At 42.1% G+C, this 24044-nt stretch overlaps 1 protein-coding gene across 2 annotated transcripts; it reads right to left on the bottom strand.

Annotated features, from left to right (window-relative positions):
* Nucleotides 1–1877: 1877 nt before the first annotated feature.
* LOC115109690 (glucoside xylosyltransferase 1-like) lies at nucleotides 1878–23986 on the bottom strand. 2 transcript variants are annotated; one of them, XM_029634912.2, is made up of 8 exons: nucleotides 23633–23986; nucleotides 19784–19864; nucleotides 11298–11487; nucleotides 10998–11129; nucleotides 10476–10727; nucleotides 8228–8351; nucleotides 7769–7941; nucleotides 1878–5198 (listed from the first exon to the last, which is right to left on the bottom strand). In XM_029634912.2, the coding sequence occupies exons 1-8, from the start codon at nucleotides 23878–23880 to the stop codon at nucleotides 5037–5039; spliced, it is 1362 nt and encodes a 453-aa protein (XP_029490772.2). In that variant the 5' UTR covers nucleotides 23881–23986; the 3' UTR covers nucleotides 1878–5036. The 2 variants fall into 2 exon arrangements, with proteins under 2 accessions (XP_029490772.2, XP_029490773.2); XM_029634913.2 differs by lacking the exon at nucleotides 19784–19864.
* Between the last annotated feature and the right edge of the window lie 58 nt (nucleotides 23987–24044).

Raw genomic sequence — 24044 nt, 5'->3', positions numbered from 1 at the left:
CACTGATTGACATCAACAAGGGATCATAGCTTTCACCTGGTAAGAAAAAGTATATGTGAACCCTTTGGAATTACCTGGATTTCTGCATAAATTGGCCATCAAATTTGATCACAACAATAGACAAACGGTGTGCTTAAACTAATAACACACAACTTATTGTATTTCTCTTGTCTATATTGAATGCATCATTTAAACATTCACAGTGTAGGTTGGAAAAAGTATGTGAACCCCTAGGCTAATGACTTCTCCAAAAGCTAATTGGAGTCAAATCAACGACAAGATTGGAGATGTTGGTTAAAGCTGCCTTGCCCTATAAAAAGAAACCTCACAAAATTTGAGATTCACAAGAAGCATTGCCTGATGTGAACCACGCCTCAAACAAAAGAGATCTCAGAAGACCTAAGATTAAGAATTGTTGACTTGCATAAAGCTGGAAAGGGTTACAAAAGTATCTCTAAAAACCTTGATGATCATCAGTCCAAGGTAAGACAAACTGCGTATACATGGAGAAAGTTCAACACTGTTGCTATTCTCCCTAGGAGTGGCTATCCTGCAAAGATGACTGCAAGAGCACAGCGCAGAATGCTCACTGAGGCTAAGAAGAATCCTAGAGTGTCAGCTAAAGACTAACAGAAATCTCTGGAACATGCTAACATCTCTGTTGACGAGTCTACGATACGCAAAACACTAAACAAGAATGTTGTTCATGGGAGGACACCACGGAATAAGCCACTACTGTCCCCCAAAAAATAAAACATTGCTGCACGTCTAAAGTTCGCAAAAGAGCACCTGGATGTTCCAAAGGGCTACTGCCAAAATATTCTGTGGACAGATTAAACTAAAGTTTAGTTGTTTGGAAGGAACACACAACACTATGTGTGGAGGGAAAAAAAGGCACATCACAGCAACATCAAAACCTCATCCCAACTGTAAAGTATGGTGGAGGGAGCGTCATGGTTTGGGGCTGCTTTGCTGCCTCAGGGCCTGGACAGCTTGCTATTGTCGACGGAAAAATGAACTCCCAAGTTTATCAAGCCATTTTGCTGGAGAATGTAAGGCTATCTATCCGTCAATTAAAGCTCAACAGAATTTGGGTGATGCAAAACGACAACGACCCAAAACAGAAGTAAATCAACAACAGAACGGCTTTAAAAGAAGAAAATACACCTTCTGGAGTGGCCCAGTCTGATCCTGACCTCAACCTGATTGAGATGCTGTGGCATGACCTTAAGAGAGCAGTTCACACCAGCAATATTCTTGGGAAGTCTGAACTGAAGCAGTTTTGTAAAGAGGAATGGTCCACAATTCCTCATGACCGTTGTGCAGGTCTGATTCCCGACTACAGAAAACTTTTGGTTGTGGTTATTGCTGCCAAAGGAGGGTCAACCAGTTATTAAACCCAAGGGTTCACATACTTTTCCCACCCTGCACTGTAAATGTTTATAAGGTGTTCAATAACAAAACCTGAAAACCTATAATTGTTTGTGTGTTATTAGTTTAAGCAGACTGTGTCTATTGTTGTGACTTAGATGAAGATCAGATGAAATTATATGACCAATTTTTTACAGAAATCCAGGTAATTCCAAAGGGTTCACATACTTTTTCGTTCCACTGTATATACTCCATACAATGATTGCAGCCTATACACATGATATCAACTTTGAGGTAGACTTAATTAACAAAAATACCATTGTCTATACCATAGACCATATTATATAACTAATTATCTCCCTCCATTTCTCTTCGTCCGTTTGCGAAACCCCAAGACAACTACAAAAAAAAAAGACTGCTTAATTCCACCAACACTGTTCTATCGATTGTAGCCTTTTATATATGAAATATTGCACATTTACTGTGGGTCAAGCAGCACAACCAAGTTCACAACAAGGTGTAATATTTATTATAAACAATATATGGCTATAACATCACAATGAACAAACTTGTTTTACCATAGATTGGGTATCAATAAAACATGTCATACACTGTCAGATTTTAACATTGATATTTTAAGACGTAATCCATGTCCTGTACAATCAGTAGTGCAAAATCTGTTTTTAGCATTAGTTAGAAATGGAGGGAAAGAGTGACAAAAAAAATTCACTTCTTAAATACAGTTTGGTTGTGTTAAGTCAATGTACAATTCGAGAAAATGTATGTTATTTAAAATGTATTCAATACATATTAAAAAAGGTATTTTCAGTTGATTGTATGTTTGCTTCTTTCGTACCTATACGACCTATAAGATTCACATGTGAATCCAAAAACATGAATGAAGTTATAATGAAGTACAGTACGTACTTTTCAGATACAGCATAAACCTGGGGGATAAGTTCAATGCACAGAGCATAACAACCTATCGCATGTCAACTTCAGCTAAAACCAAACATGTTATGATTAAATCTCTGGGGGATAAGTTCAATGCACAGAGCATAACAACCTATCGCATGTCAACTTTAGCTAAAACCAAACATGTTATGATTAAATCTCTGGGGGATAAGTTCAATGCACAGAGCATAACAACCTATCGCATGTCAACTTCAGCTAAAACCAAACATGTTATGATTAAATCTCTTTAGTAAACCTTCATGCCTAATTCCACACAAATATTGATTAATGGCTATTATAGAATTCTATCTATGTTTACATGGAGACTATGGACGTATTCTTGGATAATTTACTCAGTAGTTATAATCATTATTGAGTTATAATATGGCAGACATTAAAAGTGCATTCTGTTGATAGATGTAATCTCATTTACAGTGCATTCGGAAAGTATTCAGACGCCTTCCCCTTTTCGCCATTTTGTTACGTTACAGCCTTATTCTAAAATTGAATGAATACATCTTCAATCTACACACAATACCCCATAATGACAAAGCAAAAACAGATATTTTTTATTTTCCCGTTGATCATCCTTTCTTATGTTTCTACAACTTGATTGGAGTCCACCTGTGGTAAATTCAATTGATTGGACAATATTTGGAAAGGCACACACCAGTCTATATAAGGTCCCACAGTTGGCAGTGCATGTCAGAGCAAAAACCAAGCCATGAGGTTGAAGGAATAGTCCGTAGAGCTCCGAGAGGATTGTGTCGAGAAACATCTGGGAAAGGGTACCAAAAAATGTCTGCAGCATTGAAGGTCCCCAAGAATACAACGGCCTCACACATTCTTAAATGGAAGAAGTTTGGAACCACCGAGACTCTTCCGGCCAAACTGAGCAATCGGGGGAGAAGGGCCTTGGTCAGGGAGGTGGCCAAGAACCCGATGGTCACTCTGACAGAGCTCCAGAGTTCCTCGTCGGAGATGGTTGAAACTTCCAGAAGGATAACCATCTCTGCAGGACTCCACCAATCAGGCCTTTATGGTAGTGGCCAGACAGAAGCCACTGCTCAGTAAAAAGCACATGACAGCCCACTTGGAGTTTGCCAAAAGGCACCTAAAGGACTCTCAGACCATGAGAAATACGATTCTCTGGACTAATGAAACCAAGATTGAACTCTTTAGCCTGACTCCCAAGCATCACATCTGGAGGAAACCTGGCACCATCCCTACGGTGAAGCATGGTGGTGGCAGCATCATGCTGTGGGGATGTTTTTCAGCGGCAGGGACTGGGAGACTGGTCAGGATCGAGGGAAAGATGAACAGAGAAAAGAACAGAGAGATAACCTGCTCCAGAGCGCTCAGGACCTGTCTGGGGCAAAGATTCACCTTCCAACAGGACAACGACCCTAAGAACACAGCCAAGACAACGCAGGAGTGTTTTTGGGACAAGTTTCTGAATGTTCTTGAGTGGCCCAGCCAGAGTACGGACTTGAACATGAGCTAACATCTCTGGAGAGACCTGAAAATATCTGTGCGGTGATGCTCCCCATCCAACCTGACAGAGCTTGAAAGGATCTGCAGAGAAGAATGGGAGAAACTCCCCAAATACAGGTGTGCCAAGCTTGTAGTGTCATACCCAAGAAGTCAAGGCTGTAATCGCTGCCAAAGGTGTTTCAAGAAACTACTGAATAAAAGGCTTGAATACTTATGTAAATGTGATTTCATTTAGATTTTTTAAATAAATTCCCCCCCCAAAAAATCTAAAAACCTGCTCTCTCATTATGGGTTATTGTGTGTAGATTGATAAGGGAGGAAAAAAACAATTGAATCCATTTTAGAATAAGGCTGTAACGTAACAAAATGTGAAAAAAGTCAAGGTGTCTGAATACTTTCCGAATGCACTGCATAACACCAATATTGATATCCTCAGATTCTAACCTCAAAATACTTCCCTTTAGCATTTGTTTTACAATCAAGTTTTGTACCAATGAAACTGCATTCATGGAATAGTTATGACAAACTTTAACCGGTGTGTTGTCATTCTTCATGACACTGCAGTTGTATATTTTAATCTAATTCTAACATTTAAATCTAATTGATATAATATTAACATATACTTTAAATAAAATATATACTTTTGGATCATGCGGGGCATATAAAGAACCGTGATGGGTTCTCTTCCTTGAATACTTCTGAGGATTGCAATGCGATCGTCAGACTGACATTCTCATCACAGGTGAAAAACATACAGCAACCCGATTGTGAAGTGTACCATTTTTGCAGTCAGATGATAGAAATGCCCAATTCTGTAGAGGGCAAAGAGATTTAATTTCAGCGCTTTCCCACATGTTTTGACTGCAGTTCCCTACCCTGATGATTATCACGTTCACGGGACAAAGTTTTGAGGAACAACAGCTCCACAGGAAAACAGACACGGTGTTACACTGATCATCTTCCCCTCAAAATGTTCTTTGGAGCAGTGTCGACGCGCCGGTAGCTGTTGCCCGTTTGTAAACAGAAGACGGATTCATCTAACTTTGGGCATGGACGGTTGAGGAAAGAGCGTGGGCTAAATCCCGCCCGGGATCATATACACATGCCAGTAATGCATGCTCTTCCCTGTACTCCTGGGGGCATAGTTTCGAGGTGTGCCACAGAGTGTCAATCAGCCATCGATGGTTGTAGGAGAGTGGTAGGGCTAGTGGTATACGTCACCTTCCCTCTATGGTTTCCTGTTGAAGTATGCTGATGCTCCGTTTGAACCTCTTAGTAAACATGTGGCTGGCTCTTCCACAGTAGGTGTGTTTGGTCTCCTGAAGCTTTGCCTCCAGGGGGAGGAGTAGGGACTGGACTAGGTTGTCCCCAAATGTGTACTGTGGAGAAGAAAACAAAATGTATATGATTACATGTCAGTGCAGGAATTTGGTCTAGTGGTAGCACTGCTGCGGTCAACTCTGGACGACCACAAATTGCCCCCAAAAGATCAGGCTTCGACCTTTGCTTCGGTTACTCATCACGGCATCTCCGCCTCATCTCTCCCTCCAAGACTCTCAGTCACTGCAGACCCAATCTCTTCAGTCATAGCCATGAATAAAGGATCAAGCTTTTTTACGTTCCGTGGGTGAGCCGCACTTTTACAGCAGGCACAGTAGAGAGGAAATGACCTTTTTACGAGGGCTCATTGGAACCCAGTTTGGCTAAGCATTAGTTCACTCAAAGGATGCACACACACTTGCTTTATCATCTATCATACACAACAGCAGGCCATAAAGCAGCATTAACTGTCTCTTATTGATTTTTATGTGGATGCTGTTGGGTGGTGATGGCGGTCTTCTTGGTGTGTGTGTGCTTCGTGTTCCTTGTCCACAACATCCCATCATTGTGTCTCAACATAGCATCATCAGCACTAACCTTTTTACAACTCTTCTGTGGATTTGGCTCATATCAGTAATGGTGAGCCCGGGTTTATTGCCAAGCAGCCTCAGTGCAAGCTGGGATAGGTCGTCTAGGGAGAGACACTGACTGAGTTCTTTGTGTGCTGAGAATGAGAGTGTTCTCCAGAAATGCCTGCTACAGTATGGGCTTCAGGCCTGCTGTCCTCAAAGGACTGGGAGGGGAGGGAATGGGGGAGCAGGGAGAGAGGAAACTGAAAGAGGTGTAAAGGAAGAGAATGAAAGACAGAGCGGCAGCAAAGGAAGAACTGGTAAGAGCTTCTTCCAAATGCTCAACAGACGGAACACAAGCTGTTGAAAGGCTGGTTAAATACTAAACACAGCTTCAACTATAAGAAAACGGATAAATAATTATCAACCTAAAGAGCACTATTGGCTTAAGTTAACACACAGCAAGTTTCAATAACAAACTATTTCCTTCTCAGTTGTTCGTGAGTGGACTCTGGGTTAGAATGCACCTGGGCATCCCCGCTGTAAGAGTGAGGTGTGTGCGTGTATTATTATAATCAATTAGAATCACATGGAGCTGATTTGCTGGTGTTTTTACATTATTTTATGCCATTTTGTTTTTGCTCAGAAAACTTTGGGGCTAAATAAAAAAATCACCCATGGACCGCCAGTTAGGGAACCCTGCTCGTAAAATGTCAGTACTAGGAGTGATCGGTGGGTGGACGCAGGTCTGGTTAGTAGGTAGGTAGGGAGGGATTAGCCTGTCTTTGGGAGAGCGGAGGCAGAATTACAGAGAAGTTAAAGGGACTATCAATTTAGCATTTTCATCTGGATGGATGGAAGTCCACCAAATAAAAAGCAATGGTCCGGAGTGCCCTGATGATGTAGTTGAGCAAATGTTAAGAGGATAGGTTGTTTATTAAAAAAGGTCCAACGCAGCACTTTTTATCTCAATTTCAAATCATTTTTGGGTAACAATTAAAGTACCTTGCTGTGATTCTTATTTTGGACCATTTTAATGAAAACAAACAAAAATAGCTTATTTAAGAAGCAATATCTCAAGCCAGAAATTTTGAGTGAAAACTAGCCGTTATTGGCAGAGGGGTTCGGAACTATTTCTTATTGGTCTATTGGCTACAGCCTGGTGATGTCACCAGGCAGGCCAAAACTCTATCGCACCAAATCAGGATGAAACTTCAGGCAGCTCATACACAAAAAAGGTATTATTAACTTTCTCAATTTCACAGTAGAAATGTATATAAAGACATAGGAAAATCATGTTTGACAGCACTGGGCCTAGAGGACAGAAAGACAGGAGAGGAAATGTTAACTCCCACACTAAGGGTATTTGACAAACAGCCCGACTGATCTCAACGCTGTGCGTTACAGGGAAGACATCCTCCTCCCCTCATGCGGTACCCTTCCTGCAGGCTCATCCTGACATGACCCTCCAGCATGACAATGCCACCAGCCATACTGCTCGTTCTATGCGTGATTTCCTGCAAGACAGGAATGTCAGTGTTCTGCCGTGGCCAGCGAAGAGCCCGGGTCTCAATCCCATTGAGCATGTCTGGGACCTGTTGGATCGGGGATGGAGGGCTAGGGCCATTCCCCCCCAGAAATGTCCAGGAACTTGCAGGTGCCTTGGTGGAGGAGCGGGGTAATAACTGGCAAATCTGGTGCAGTCCATGAGGAGATGTACTGCAGTACTTAATGCAGCTGGTGGCCACACCAGATACTGACTGTTACTTTTGATTTTGACCCACCTTGTTCAGGGACATATTACTCCACTTCTGTTAGTCACATGTCAGTGGAACTTGTTCAGTTTATGTCTCAGTTGTTTAATGTTATGTTCATACAAATATTTACACGTCAAGTTTGCTGAAAATAAACACAGTTGACAGGGAGATGACGTTTCTTTTTTTGCTGAGTTGAGTTAAATGCATCAGGAAGCACATCCTGCCTCAGGTTTGATGTTCTTTACTTCAATAACCCCCCTGTCTGAATTCCCAGGTTACAGGCATAGCTGAGGATGTCGTTACCTTCTGGATGGCTTCATAGACGGCCCGGAACGCTGGCTGCTTGTCGTCATGGTAAACACCTCGATTTCCGTGGAGAATGAAGACTCCCTCTTGTTCGGCCTCGAGACAGTTGCTGCCGTAGATACAGTGGTCTGGACGGTAGTTCCATTGGCACGGGAACACATACAGGCTCTCTGCACAAGGGAATACAGGAGGGAGAGAGGTAACTGAGGGTTTCTGTTACACCATTGCGTGAGTTGTATACTTACAGAAAAACAGTTATTCCTCTAGAGGAAGAAGAATAGATCGTTTCAACAATAAAGCAATGTGTCTGTCTGGGTCATGTTCACTTGAATTAAACTAAATAAAAAGATCAGAAACATGGAAGTACTAGCTGCACCCGTCCAAAAGGAAATGCACATTTTTGTTTTGGTTGCACAACGGTATGAGGCGGTGGGACCTAATGAAGGTGAGTTTCACCTGGGTTATGATGGAATATGATGTTGAGCAGGTCCTGGTCTCCCCAGGTGATGTTGAGTTTATATTTCTGGAGAAGTGGCATCAGCAGCTCCACCCATTTGAGGGGGACTGACGTCATGTCATTCTGTCATAACAAGTCATAGTAAAGAAAGAACCAAAAATATGTTAAATGACAGTGTGAACCACATTCATTCTGGGTAATGTGACACAATATAAATGGAAAACTAAAAAACAGCCAAACTCCTGACTGACACCAAACAATTAATAAATGATTGCATCCTTTCTGTGTCTGAGGCATGGCAATATGTTTATAACAGTACACCAGCGTTTCCCAAACTTAGTCCTGAGGACGCCAAGTGATTTTGGTTCTTGCCTTAACCCCACACAGCTCATTCAAAGCTTGATGATTAGCTGATAGGGGTCCCAAAGACCGGGTTGAGTTTGGGAAACCCTATAGTACACAGTTGGTGAGCCACAGCTGGTGAGCTACGCAGACGAATGGCAACAGTGACCTCCTCTGGTCAATAATGCGGGTGCAGAAGACTTACAGAAAATGCCTTAGCCAACATTACAAATTGAAGAACACAACTACGATCATTTACAAATGACAGTACCAGTCAAAAGTTTAGATACACCTACTCATTCAAGAGTTTATTTGTACTATTTTATACATTGTAGAATAATAGCTAAGACATCAAAACTATGAAGAAACACATGGAATCAGGTAGTAACCAAAAAAGTGTTTTATACATTTTTGATTCTTCAAAGTAGCCACCCTCTGCCTTGATGACAGCTTTGCACACTCCTGGGATTCTCTCAACCAGCTTCACCTTGAATCAGTCTTGATGGAGTTCCCACATATGTTGAGCACTTGTAGGCTGCTTTTCTTTCCTCTGTGGTCCAACTCATCCCAAACCATCTCATTTAGGTTGAGGTCGGGTGATTGAGGAGGCCAGGTCATCTAATGCAAAGCTCCATCACACTCCTTCTTGGTCAAATAGCCCTTACACAGCCTGGAGGTGTGTTGGGTCATTGTCCTGTTGAAAAACAAATGATAGTCCCACTAAGCACAACCCAGATGGGATGGCGTATCACTGCAGAACGCTGTGGTAGCCATGCTGGTTAAGTGTGGCTTGAATTCTAAATAAAAGCACTGACAGTGTCACCAGCAAAGTACCCCCACACCATCACGCCTCCTTTTACGGTGGGAACCACACATGCGGAGATCATCCGTTCACCTACTGTGTGACACAGCGGTTGGAACCAAAAATCTCAAATTTGGACTCAGACCATCCACTGGTCTAAACGCCCATTGCTCGTGTTTCTTGGCCCAAGCCGGCTTGGGCCCTATCTCTTTTCCTTATTGGTGTCCTTTAGTGGTGGTTTCTTTGTAGCAATTCGACCATGAAGACCGGATTCACACAGTCTCCTCTGAACAGTTGATGTTGAGATGTGTCTGTTACTTGAACTCCGTGAAGCATTTATTTTGTCTGCAATTTCTGAGGCTGGTAACTCTAATGGACTTATTCTGGGTCATCCTTTCCTGTGGCGGTCCTCATAAGAGCCAATTTCATCATAGGGCTTGATGGTTTTTGCGACAGCACTTTTTTTGTTGTTGAAATTTTCCGTATTGACTGAACTTCATGTCTTAAAGTAATGATGGATTGTCCTTTCTCTCTGCTTATTTGAGCTGTTCTTGCCATAATATGGATTTTTATTTGTTTATTTTGACCAAATACGGCTATCTTCTGTATACCACGCCTACCTTGTCACAACACAACTGATTGGCTCAAACGCATTAAGGAGGAAATTCCACAAATAAACTTTATAAAAGGCACACCTGTTAATTGAAATGCATTCCAGGTGACTACCTCATGAAGCTGGTTGAGAGAATGCCAAGAGTGTGCAAAGCTGTCATCAAGGCAAAGGGTGGCTACTTTGAAGAATCTGATTTGTTAAACACTTTTTTGGTTACTACATGATTCCATGTGTTATTTAATAGTTTTGATGCATTCACTATTATTCTACAATGTAGAACATAGTCTAAATAAATACATGTCTTGAATGAGTAAGTGTGTCCAAACTTTTGACTGCTACTGTACCTTCAACGGTTTGGCCTTTCTAGACACAAAATGCTTTAACAGAACATACAAAAAAATAAGCTGAGAAAGTTCAAGAGATCCTGACAACCTCTTCTCAAGCATATACACCTACACACAAAGACGCTCATTCTCACTGACACAATCACCTTGAAGTATTTCTTTCTTATCCGGGTCATGTTCATGAGCATGACGCCAGAGTTTACCCCGGTCTTTCCATAGTAAGGGTGACGTGCGAAGCGGTTGTACCAGGCGATGCGTGGCTCCTCATGCTCAGGGGCCATGGCTGCCAGATGGGTGGAGTTGAAGAGGGAGAGCAGGGACCAGATCTCCTCTACAGGCTGAAGGAACAAGATATCGGTGTCCACGTACAGCAGAGAGTCTAAGTCTTTTAGGATCAACTGGAGAGGAGACAAAAAAAAGGTTAGAATGCCCAAGAACATAGTCAAACATTACACACATTACTCTGACAGCACGCCATTTTCCTGATTCCCTGACCCAGATTTCAAATGGAGAATCTTCAATGAAAGTTGTTGAGGTCCAGGAATGGGCTTAATCTGGGTCCAATATCTCATGAACAAACGTGTATTGTTCTCAGCAAGGGGGACACTGAACAGTTTAATTGAGTTTTTTTTTATTATGGCCAGTCTCATCAAACCCTGAGGACTCACCGGAAGGAAGAGCCTTTGAGAAGCACAGGGTTTGAAGAGTTTCTTCCACTCCTTGGCGTTCTCACTGGGGAAGGTGATGGGGTACGTGGTGTAGTTAAACCTGGTCTGGAAGACACTGGGCCACAAGTCCAGCTGAGGGAAAATACGCAGGAAACAGACAAGTGAACAGTGACAACCACACACCGGCACAGGTACAGACATCTAGTTCAACAGCTTCTAGTTCCATCCTCTTAACTGCTAGGGCCATATCACTTAGTACCAAAATTCATCCTGCCACTAATTCCTGTTCTCCATACTTACAGACTCTCCAAAGCTGCCATGCAGATGGTCCTCTGCGAAAATGTGAAAGTGTAGCGGTTTGGCGCTGAAGAGGAGTGCAGACTTTAACATGGTGAGAGTCTCCTCTAGTCTGGGACCACAGGCCACTACAGCCAGATGGAGCCGCTCATCTCTAGTGGCCTCCTGGACGCTGGCGGAGGCTGGCTTCTCCCTGAGATAGTAAGAGATAAAAAAAAGGGAGGAGCGCAACATCTTAGGGCACTTTAGAAGAAGGGCACCACTTGCACAGTCCCCGTCAGGAATTTAAAAGCATTGGATTGTGGTAAGTATTGGATGGTGGGAATTCACAACATATTAATCTTTTGAGCTCTATGAACTTTATCCAACATGTTACTGGGCCCACCCATACTCTGGACCTGGTTATTACCAAGGGGTTTTCTACTGGGCCCACCCACAATCACACCCATACTCTGGACCGAGTTATTACAAAGGGGCTTTCTATTGACGTATCCTCTATTGTTGATGTTGCTTTATCTGATCACCACTGTGTATTATTTTACTACCTCGTTGCCTATTGCACAGGGTAATACTGAACACATTATTAAGAAATGCTATCTTACCTGTGAAGTTACTATAGATTTTATTGAGTGTATGAACAATACTCCACCTATTCTGCCTTCCTCTTGTGATGATTTAGTTGATCACTTTAATAGCAAATGAAAGGGCAAACATTGATGCCACAGCTCCAGTAAAGCTGAAAAGGGCCTCATCCAAATGGAGTGAGGAAACTCCCTTGGATGAGTGAGGAAACGATAATCAATTACAAAGAGAAATTGCAGAAAGGCAGAGCGGAACTTGAGAAAATCAAAGTTGCAGGTTTTTTATGATATTTCATGGCAATAAGACATGCCAGACGAGCTCATTTTTCTAACTCGATCACTATTCAAAATCAGAATAATTTGAGAGTGCTCCCCAACCATTGACTGTCTGATAAATTTGTACCCTGGCAAAACTGTGGACTTCCCACATCTAAATGTGATGAGTTTGCAGCATATTTCAGAGATAAGATAACCAACATTAGGCTGGGTATCATTCAAGCAAGACCTGATGAGAAGAATGATGATATGTGCCCTAGACTACCACACAAAGGCACTATGGATTTATTTTCCCTGGTTGACATTTCTCAGGAAAGTGAGATCACAACTTAAGCCGTGTACCTGCCTTCTCGATCCTATCCCCACCACCTTCATCAAAACTGTTTTTAATTGTATATCTGAAGAAGTGCAAGCTATTATTAAAATCACTCATTGTTCACAGGCACTTTCCCCACTGCACTAAAAACTGCTATGGTGAAACCCCTTCTGAACCAAAGTAATCTAGATTTTTTTGGGGCAACCCCCACCTTTCATTCTTAAGCAAAATTCTGGAGAAATAAAGCAAAATTCTGGAGAAATTGGCATTCATAACAAAATATTTGTTTAAGTGGCAACATTTTTTAAAACATTTCAAATCTGCTTTTTGTCCACACCACAGCACATAAGACAGCCTTAGTTAAAGTTGCATTCGACACTGTTAACCATGATGTCCTTCTGGACAGACTGGAGAGGTGGGTTGGCCTCTCCGGTCCAGTTCTAAATGAGTTCACGACGTATTTAACCGGTCGAGAGTTTGTCAAACTTTGGTGAACATAACTTAGAGAGAAACTATATATTACATGTGGCGTCCCACATTGTTAGATTTTGGGTCCGGTACAGTTCAGTTTATATATGTAACCTCTTGGCAGCGTTATCAGGAAGCACTGCATTGATTTTCACGGCTACGCAGACAATACACAACTTTACATTTCTGTGTGGCCGGAGGATTTTAGCTCCACGGATAAATGAGACTGTATTGGAGATGTAAATACTTGGGATGGCTCACAACCTCCTCCAGCTAAATCAAGACAAGACCGAGGTACTTGTTGTTCGAGCCAAAGCAATGAAAGAGAATCTAGCTGCCAATTTTAATTCACAGGCCATAAAAAAAGAGAAAACAGCAGCCAAAACACCTAGGTGTTGTTTTAGATTCTGAACAAAATCTTGAATCACACATCAGGAATGTGACCAAAATAGCTTTTTAACCGCCTGAGGAACTTTGCCAAGGTGCGGCCGTTTCTCTCTCGGGCTAATCCAGAGACTCATCCGTGCGTTTATTACAAACAGGCTTGACTGCTGTAATGCTCTGCTGTCTGGTCTACCCAGGAAAGCCGTTGGTCAACTGAAAAAACATACAGAATGCTGCAGCACGGATACTGACAGAGACCAGAGCACCACATTACACCGGTTTTAAGGTCTCTGCATTGGCTGCCTGTGAGTTTTTGAATAATAATTTTTAAAAAAAGAGTCTTCTATTGGTTTTTAAAATCAATCCAGGATTGTGTACCCCAATACATGTCAGACATGCTTTTAAGTTATGCACCCAGTGGGTGCCTCAGGTCCTCTGGCACTGGTATTTTAACCAAAGTCTAGGACCAAGAGGCATGGAGAGGCAGCCTTTAGGTATTATGCACCCAGCCTCTGGAATAGCATGCCAGAGAACCCGAAGGAGGCTGAAACTGTAGACATAATTAAAACGGATCTTCAAACACATTTTTAGCTTTGATTTTCCTGATTTTTAGTTCTCTTTTGTTTATCTTATGTTTGTTTGTAGTAAATATTTCAGCTTTTTATTTTTGTGGGGGTTTTTTCTTCCCAAAAGCATCGTTCATCGTTAGAACCGTTGTAGGTACATTGTTTAATCTAAACAACTCTGAAGCAATTATCAGCAGACAAAAAATAAATCACGAAAAACAGAGATTACCCAAGAATAAATATTCGATATTGTTAAAACATTTTCACGGTAAAAAGTACCAGGAACGGGCGGCTTTCCCATAGAATTCCATTCTAGAGCAAGTTTCAGTTTAATACAATATGCAAATATATATATCTATCAAAAATGGCTGTTGATGCCGAAAAGGCTTGACCATCTTGAATGTCCTTTTCTACTAAAAACTTTGGAAGCTTTCAACTTTCCAGATGAAATAACACATTTTCTAAAAACATTGTATAAATTGTCCTAAAGCTAAAATGTACACAAACAATATCTGATTAAATTGCTTTATGTCCCCTCACCCCCCTCCTGTTTGCACTGGCAATTCTACCGCATGCAGAAAGAACTAGTAGACAGGACCCAAAACGTAACAGGTATCAGTATTGGTAAAACATGAATATAAACTTAACGGTTTTGCAGATGATCTCCAGATATACCTGACCAATATTGAAAACTCAATGCCCCCTTTGCTAAAATTATTTTCAGAATACTCAAAAATCTCAGGATATAAAATTAACGTGGGGGGGGGGATCCTTTAAGTGGACCACAACAAATATTTAATACTTAGGATGATTAATATGTGACAAACAAATATATAAAGACAACTATTTTCTAAACTCAGCAAAAAAAGAAATGTTCCTTTTTCAGGACCCTGTCTTTCAAAGATAATTCATAAAAGCCAAATAACTTCACAGATCTTCATTGTAAAGGGTTTGAACACTGTTTTCCATGCTGTTCAATGAACCATAAACAATTAATGAACATGCACCTGTGGAACGGTCGTTAAGACACGAACAGCTTACAGACGGTAGGCAATTAAGGTCACAGTTATGAAAACTTAGGACACTAAAGAGGCCTTTCTACTGACTTTGAAAAACATCAAAAGAAAGATGCCCAGGGTCCCTGCTCATCTGCGTGAACGCACCTTAGGCACGCTGCAACAAGGCATGAGGACTGCAGATGTGGCCAGGGCAATAAATTGCAATGTCCATACTGTGAGACGCCTAAGACAGCACTACAGGGAGACAGAACGGACAGCTGATCGTCCTCGCAGTGGCAGACCACGTGTAACAACACCTGCATAGGATTGGTACATCTGAACATCACCTGCAGGACAGGTACAGGATGGCAACAACAACTGCCCGAGTTACACAATCCCTCAATCAGTGCTCAGACTTTCCGCAATAGGCTGGACTGAGGGCTTCTGGCCTGTTGTAAGGCAGGTCCTCACCAGACATCACCAGCAACGTCACCTATGGGCACAAACCCACCGTCACTGGACCAGACAGGACTGGCAAAAAGTGCTCTTCACTGACAAGTCACAGTTTTGTCTCACCAGGGGTGATGGTCAGATTCGTGTTTATCGTTGAAGGAATGAGCGTTACACCGAGGCCTGTACTCTGGAGCGGTATCGATTTGGAGGTGGAGGGTCCGTCATGGTCTGGGGCGGTGTGTCACAGCATCATCGGACTGAGCTTGTTGTCATTGCAGGCAATCTCAACACTGTGCGTTACAGGGAAGACATCCTCCTCCCTCATGTGGTACCCTTCCTGCAGGCTCATCCTGACATGACCCTCCAGCATGACAATGCCACCAGCCATACTGCTCGTTCTGTACGTGATTTCCTGCAAGACAGGAATGTCAGTGTTCTGCCATGGCCAGCGAAGAGCACATATCTCAATCTCAATCCCATTGAGCACGTCTGGAACCTGTTGGATCAGAGGGTGAGGGCTATGGCCATTCCCCCCAGAAATGTCCGGGAACTTGCAGGTGCCTTGGTGGAAGAGTGGTGTAACATCTCACAGCAAGAACTGGCAAATCTGGTGCAGTCCATGAGGAGGAGATGCACTGCAGTACTTAATGCAGCTGGTGGCCACACCAGATACTAACTGTTACTTTTGATTTTGACCCCCCCTTGTTCAGGGACACATTATTCCATTTCTGTTAGTCACTTGTCTGTGGAACTTGTTCAGTTTATGTCTCAGTTGTTGAATCTCATGTTCATACAAATATTTACACGTTAAGTTTGTTGAAAATAAACGCAGTTGACAGTGAGAGGACGTTTCTTTTTTTGCTGCATTCATTACTCAACGATATGAAAGCAGATCTAATTCAATTGAATAATCTTCCCACAAATCGTACAGGTAGAACAAACCTCTTTAGAATGGCATGACTGCCAAATCCAATACCAATTACCCCACCGAAGACATTCTTTAAAATAAAAAATAAATACTCAGTCATAACATAACAGACAAATAAAAAATGCTGCTTATATTCCCCAAGTCTGAAGTGGTTGCTACACTTGACACTTACAATGCGACTTCTGCTATCAGAATACGAAGATCACATTGAAAACACGGGTCTAGACGCACAAAAAAAAATCGCTTCGTGGACTGATTGTGTTTAAATCTGGAAGACCAGATTTCTCCTGTCTGGACGCAAATCAGGCTACCTACCGAAAGTGCACAGTGGGTGACGTTGGAGGACAGAGTGCGAGGAAAGTGTTTGCTGGCTTCATAAATGCTAGCCAGTTAGCTAATGCTAACCCAGTTACAATCCCTTTAGCATCGCTTGCTAGCTAGCTACAGAGGTCAGCTGGCTAGTTTGCCACAGTATTTACCTACAGCCATCAGTGGTTGTGTTATCATTCCTTGCCGTGTCTGAATCCTGGCTCAGGAAGGCCACCAAAAATTCTGAGATTTCCATACCCAACTATAACATCTTCCGTCAAGATAGAACTGCCAAAGTGGGAGGAGTTGCAGTCTACTGCAGAGATCGCCTGCAAAGTAATGTCATACTTTCCAGGTCCATACCCAAACAGTTCGAACTACTAATTTTGAAAATTACTCTCTCCAGAAATAAGTCTCTCACTGTTGCCGCCTGCTACCGACCCCCCTCAGCACCCAGCTATGCCCTGGACACCATTTGTGAATTGATTGCCACCCATCTAGCTTCAGAGTTTGTTCTGTTAGGTGACCTAACCTGGGATATGCTTAACACCCTGGCAGTCCTACAATCTAAGCTAGATACCCTCAATCTCACACAAATCATCAAGGAACCCACCAGGTACAATCCTAAATCTGTAAACAAGGGCACCCTCATCGACGTCATCCTGACCAACTGGCCCTCCAAATACACCTCCGCTGTCTTCAACCAGGATCTCAGCGATCACTGCCTCATTGCCTGTATCCGCTACGGAGCCGCAGTCAAACGACCACCCCTCATCACTGTCAAACGCTCCCCAAAACACTTCTGTGAGCAGGCCTTTCTAATCGACCTGGCCCGGGTATCCTGGAAGGACATTGACCTCATCCCGTCAGTTGAGGATGCCTGGTCATTCTTTAAAAGTAACTTCCTCACCATTTTAGATAAGCATGCTCCGTTCAAAAAATGCAGAACTAAGAACAGATATAGCCCTTGGTTCACTCCAGAACTGACTGCCCTCGACCAGCACAAAAACATCCTGTGGCGGACTGCAATAGCATCGAATAGCTTCGGTTTTTCGGAAGACTGCCTTGCCTGGTTCACCAATTACTTTGCAGACAGAGTTCAGTGTGTCAAATCGGAGGGCATGCTGTCCGGTCCTCTGGCAGTCTCTATGGGGGTGCCACAGGGTTCAATCCTCGGGCCGACTCTTTTTCTGTATATATCAATGATGTTGCTCTTGCTGCGGGGCGATTCCCTGATCCACCTCTACGCAGACGACACCATTCTATATACTTCCGGCCCGTCCTTGGACACTGTGCTATCTAACCTCCAAACGAGCTTCAATGCCATACAACACTCCTTCCGTGGCCTCCAACTGCTCTTAAACGCTAGTAAAACCAAATGCATGCTTTTCAACCGTTCGCTGCCTGCAACCGCACGCCTGACCAGCATCACCACCCTGGATGGTTCCAACCTTGAATATGTGGACATCTATAAGTACCTAGGTGTCTGGCTAGACTGTAAACTCTCCTTCCAGACTCATATCAAAGATCTCCAATCGAAAATCAAATCAAGAGTCGGCTTTCTATTCCGCAACAAAGCCTCCTTCACTCACGCAGCCAAACTTACCCTAGTAAAACTGACTATCCTACCGATCCTCGACTTCGGCGATGTCATCTACAAAATTGCTTCCAACACTCTACTCAGCAAACTGGATGCAGTTTATCACAGTGCCATCCGTTTTGTCACTAAAGCACCTTATACCACCCACCACTGCGACTTGTATGCTCTAGTCGGCTGGCCCTCGCTACATATTCGTCGCCAGACCCACTGGCTCCAGGTCATCTACAAGTCCATGCTAGGTAAAGCTCCGCCAGGTGTATTATCTCAGTTCACTGGTCAAGATGGCAACACCCATCCGTGTGTAGAACGCGCTCCAGCAGGTGTATCTCACTGATCATCCCTAAAGCCAACACCTCATTTGGCCGCCTTTGGAATGGTAGTTCCAGTTCTCTGCTGCCTGTGACTGGAAAGCTAGTGACTAAGTGCAAAAGAGATTTTTGTAGTTCGCTGAAGTTGGAGACTTTTATCTGACTCACCAACTTCAAACATCTGCTATCTGAGCAGCTAACCAAAACGATCGCTGCAGCTGTAAATGACATAGTCTATCGGTAAATAGCCCACCCATTTTTACCTACCTCATCCCCACACTGTTTTTATTTATTTACTTTTCTGCTCTTTTGCACACCAATATCTCTACCTGTACATGACCATCTGATCATTTATCACTCCAGTGTTAATCTGCAAAATTGTAATTATTCGCCTACCTCATGCCTTTTGCACACAATGTATATAGACTCCCCTTTTTTTTCCTACTGTGTTATTGACTTGTTAATTGTTTACTCCATGTGTAACTCTGTGTTGTCTGTTCACACTGCTATGCTTTATCTTGGCCAGGTCGCAGTTGCAAATGAGAACTTGTTCTCAACTAGCCTACCTGGTTAAATAAAGGTGAAAAAAATAAATAAATGCAAGACGCGCTCAGAATTCCATGATCAGAATACTAAAGCTGCATGAACTGTCAAGTCTAGACACGGCCTGAAGGTGGTTTTAACCTTCCAGACTTGGAATTGTATCAACTCGCTACCCAGGGCTTTTATTTGCAACATTCGGAAAGTATTCAGACCCCTTACAGCCTTATTCTAAAATGGATTTAAAAAATAAAATCTTCAATTTACACACAATAACCCATAATGTCAAAGCGAAAAGAAAAAAAAACTTTATACCTTTATTTACATAAGTTTTCAGACCCTTTGCTATGACTTTAATGAGACTCGAAACTGAGCTCAGGTGCATCCTGTTTCCATTGATCATCCTTGAGATGATTGGAGAACGCCTGTGACAAATTCAATAACTAGCCAGCTAGATTGTGGCTTTATAAAAGGCCAAAGAAAGCTAGAAATCGTTTTTAAGAATTCCTCAAGCATTTAAATGGCTAGACAAAAATGGCTAATGTAGCCATCCAGCCAGGATAACGTTGCTAACGTAGCCATCTAGCCAGGATAACGTTGCTAACTAGCTAACCATGAGCTAGCTAGCTAACAGGCATTTTCCGAAAAAGAAAAAAAACTTGCTCAAGACAGTTAACAGAATTGTCCATTTAAACAACTTTAGCCAATTTACTAATTACTACATTTTTGCTAACATTAGATAGTTAATCCAGAGATTCTTACCTTTGCCTCGATTTGTCAGTCTCGTCCAGATCATCATAGCCCTGGTGAGTGATGTGAAGCTTGAGACAGGTATTTGTAGTTCTGTATGATAGCCACATTAGCATTTCAATTTCGGGGGTTAAATACAGGCAAATATATTTATTTAAAAAAAAGTCATTGTCAGAGAGATTTACACGGTTTTCAAAACGAACGAAACACAGCCCTTATTTTGAAGTGTTTCTAAAAACCCACAATGGATCAAATGAATGGTGGAAAAAAAATGATTGGAACTATTTCTGTGTTTGACCGCTAGGTTTAACGGGTATTATGACTCCTACTGTGGTAGACTACACTACAAAGCCAGGTTTCCCGATGGAAAAATGGAATGGATGGAATTTACAAATGTTTTAATGATGAATCGTAAAAGCAACGGGCCGAAAATGACACAGCCGTTTCCCAAAACACCATGCTGTGCACTCGATACAAAGTTAAATTTAACTGTGTCGTTACAGGTGCTGTCACGTGTTGAAAATGACTCCAGAATATAGCCTATTATGTATTCATGTTTTTGTGTTATGTTTGCCGTGTATTCCGTTTTCTCCTGATCTTTTGTATGCAATGTTTGATTTGAGTAAATTCTGTATTTCTTGAGTGTGTGTGCAAACTGGGAGCAACAATTGAATAAAGCCACATTCAAATCGCTCGTTCCCTCGTTGCTATAGAAAATATCAAAGTGACCTAAAAATAAAATATGATGACAATGGTTTTCGCAATTTCTGAACAAATCATTGTAGTCTAACGTCAGGCAGGAATTGGGCTTCAAGTATGCCTACAGATATTAAACATTAAGTGCCAAGTCAAGCGACATTGGCATAGACCTAACATGGTAACCTTTAGGTTATTGGTTAGGCTACAGTGTAATTTCTGAGCTTTTTGATGGTTGTAGCCTATAGGCCTAATAGATATAAATATTGACGCAGCTCAGATGTAGTCTAACCATTTAATGCCAGGTACACTTCCTTTCAAAAGTTTAGGGTCACTTAGAAATGTCCTTGTTTTTGAAATAAGAGCACATCTTTTGTTCAATAAATAACCAAATTGATCAGAAATACAGTGTAGACATAGTTAATGTTGTAAATGACTATTGTAGCTGGAAACTGCATTATTATTTTTATGGAATATCTACATAGGAGTACAGAGGCCCATTATCAGCAACCATCACTCCTGTATTCCAATAGCACATTGTGTTAGCTAATCCCAGGTTAACATTTTGAAAAGGCTAAATGATCATTAGAAAACCCTTTTGCAAATGTTTTAACAGGTGAAAACTGTTGTTCTGATTAAAGAAGCAATAAAACTGGTCTTCTTTAGACTATTTGAGTATCTGTAGCATCAACATTTGTGGGTTTGATTACAGGCTGAAAATGGCCAGAAACAAAGAACTTTCTTCTGAAACTCGTCAGTCTATTCTTGTTCTGAGAAATGAAGGCTATACCATGCGAGAAATTGCCAAGAAAATGAAGATCTCGTACAATGCTGCGTACTACTCCCTTCAGAGAAGAGTGCAAACTGGCTGTAACCAAAATAGAAAGAGTGGGGTGCACAACTGAGCAAGAGGACAAGTACATTAGAGTGTCTAGTTAGAGAAACAGACGCCTCACAAGTCCTCAACTGGCAGATACGTTAAACAGTACCCGCAAAAGACCAGTCTCGACATCAACAGTGAAGAGGCGACTCTGGGATGCTGGCCTTCTTGGTAGAGTTCCATTTTAATATTTTTTGGGGGGCCAGTCTGAGATATGGCTTTTTCTTTGCAACAGCATCCCAGAGTCGCCTCTTCACTGTTGACGTTGAGACTGGTGTTTTGCGGGTACTATTTAATGAAGCTGCCAGTTGAGGACTTGAGGCATCTGTTTCTCAAACGTGACACTAATGTACTTGTCCTCTTGTTCAGTTGTGCACCGGGGTCTCCCACTCCTCTTTTCTAACGATGCCTTTGCCTTAAGATGCTTTTGGGAAACTGGGTCCAGGTTGCAGTGGTGTGTATTCATGGATGCCAAGGGAAGCCAGGCTTCCCCAAAACATTTACCAAGAAAACACAGAAAAAAATTCATCTTTCAACAGTGTTTCATAATTTTCCTTTAATTTGCAAGAGGCTGAATGTATCTCACCGGAGAAAGCGTCAGAGCGAACGAAACAGTGCCCCTCTGTCTCGGTTTGTGTAGCCCATCTATCTGATGCTGTCTGGTCAAAAAGAGTAGGACATTGTTGCAGCATGTAGAATTGAATGCAAGGGAAGCCAGCGAGCATTTGGCCTCCCTTGATACATAATTTTTTTAAAAGTATAAAATAGTCAATCAGCATTGAGCTAAACTGTGTGTGCTCAACTGTGAAATGGTGTCGAGGGAAGCCAGTTTGGATTTGGCTTCACACCAATCCCACTGAGAGCAAAATGTTATTTACAGAAAAAACTAGAATTGTTGCATCTCGTTGTGTTGTGGCTAGCTAAAATAGGCCCTTTCCTAAACTAGCTGGCTCATTGTTGCCCATGAAAGGAAGTTAGACTACCTGGATAAAATTCTTGCTCGCTAGCCTATGACAAAAACTAAAAGCGTATTGTATGACGAACTCATAGACCGTTTAGTCAACATGAGGAAGGCATTGGCGTTCCTCATGATTCCCACAAGCAACTACAGCCCCTCAGGAGTTTTGAATTTTTGTAGCCCTCACCAAAGTTTCCCATGCTCTACAAGTACGGTGAGTCAAAATGTTGATCTACTTGCACAAACACACACAGACAAATCAGAACCAGACAGCCAAATCATATTTAGCTTACATTGATTGGACTACATTATTTTTTGATATCTTTTAGTTTTAGACTAAGCATCTGTGATTTGATGATGTTGAAACGGTGCAGCTCCTGTTCTTTGCGATTTGCAGTTACTCTTCGTGTTTCTAACAAGTTGTTTAGTAGTCCAAAAATGTTAAAACCATTAACTTGCTGTACGTAACATAACTGTTTGTTACATGCAATGTGGTTTGTGGACTTCGACAGGACAGAGCTCACTCACCGGTTTTGTTATGAAACAACATTTATTCTGCCACTGTCTTATTGTCTCGTCCTTTACATATCACGTTGTAACATGGCTTTTTTTTCTGGCTTGGCTTCCCCAGTGATTTTACCCAAGCACAGCTACTGCCAGGTTTAAAAATGAGTAAAGTGGCCACCCAGCCATGCATACATAGGTCCCAATCAGTTCATTCCACAAACATCAGGAGGCAGTCTACAATAGGGATTCCAGTAAGACACTGACAATGCCTTACACAAGACAGAACAACAAGTTGAATGCCTTTTGATTCCATGGTGATTGAATCATGGTAGGGGTAGATTAGAGAGCTACTTGGTTATCGAGCAAGCTGCTTGAGTTTCTCTAATATTTGCAGAAATAGATAACTAGTTAGGTAAGAACCAATCATCTTGAACTAAGCAGGACATCTAATGATAGGTAACGTTACCTAACGGGGGGAAAAAACTGAAATTGCAATGTGGATAATTGTGAATTAGCAAATTAATGGATTTATAGCAGGCAATGATGATCAACATCCTCCCCATGGCATTATGACTTTGGTTAGTTAACCCACGAGCTCATTGATCTGTGGTTGTACATCGTCATCCTTACGGTACGGGGCAATGTTTTATCGGTAAAGTCAACAGATTAGCTGGTTAGCTAACGTTAGCTAGTAATCCTGCTAGCGAAGAGTTGTGGCTAGTATTTTACAAGTGTGGCTAGCTTTAGCGTGTTAGCTAGTTACTTGGCTGACTTCTGTAGCCAACTAACTACCTAGTTGGCTAATCAATTGTTATTTTACCTGGTCCTGTCATGTTCTTGGTGGGCAAAAAGGCTTGGCACTCCTCCACCATTCCTGACTATGTGCCCAGTGTCTTGGGCCCCAAATTGGGGTTGCCTGCCACTGGATTTTTTTGTTCTTCTGTCGGTCCATCCGTCTTCGTATTGCGACTCAAAAGACGAGGCTACCGGTAGTTGATTAAAAACATACAGCACCGAAAAGACAGCAAAGACCATGCACAGTAGAAGTGCATGAAGATAACATCGCATTTTGTGAATTTAAAAAATGCACTTAACCGTGCTACCGTAACATTCTTTCAGATATGGATTTACATTGACTAACTAGGGTTGTGTTTACGTCAACTTTGAGCTCCACCTTCTGTCAAGAAACCAAAGCACAGGGGTGTATTCATTACGTCTTGCAAAGGAAATCG

The sequence above is a fragment of the Oncorhynchus nerka genome, linkage group LG25 (assembly GCF_034236695.1).
Source record: "Oncorhynchus nerka isolate Pitt River linkage group LG25, Oner_Uvic_2.0, whole genome shotgun sequence".
In the NCBI taxonomy this organism is placed as follows: domain Eukaryota; kingdom Metazoa; phylum Chordata; class Actinopteri; order Salmoniformes; family Salmonidae; genus Oncorhynchus; species Oncorhynchus nerka.
Note: the sequence above shows the minus strand (reverse complement) of the source record. Positions and strands in the feature narration are given on the sequence as shown.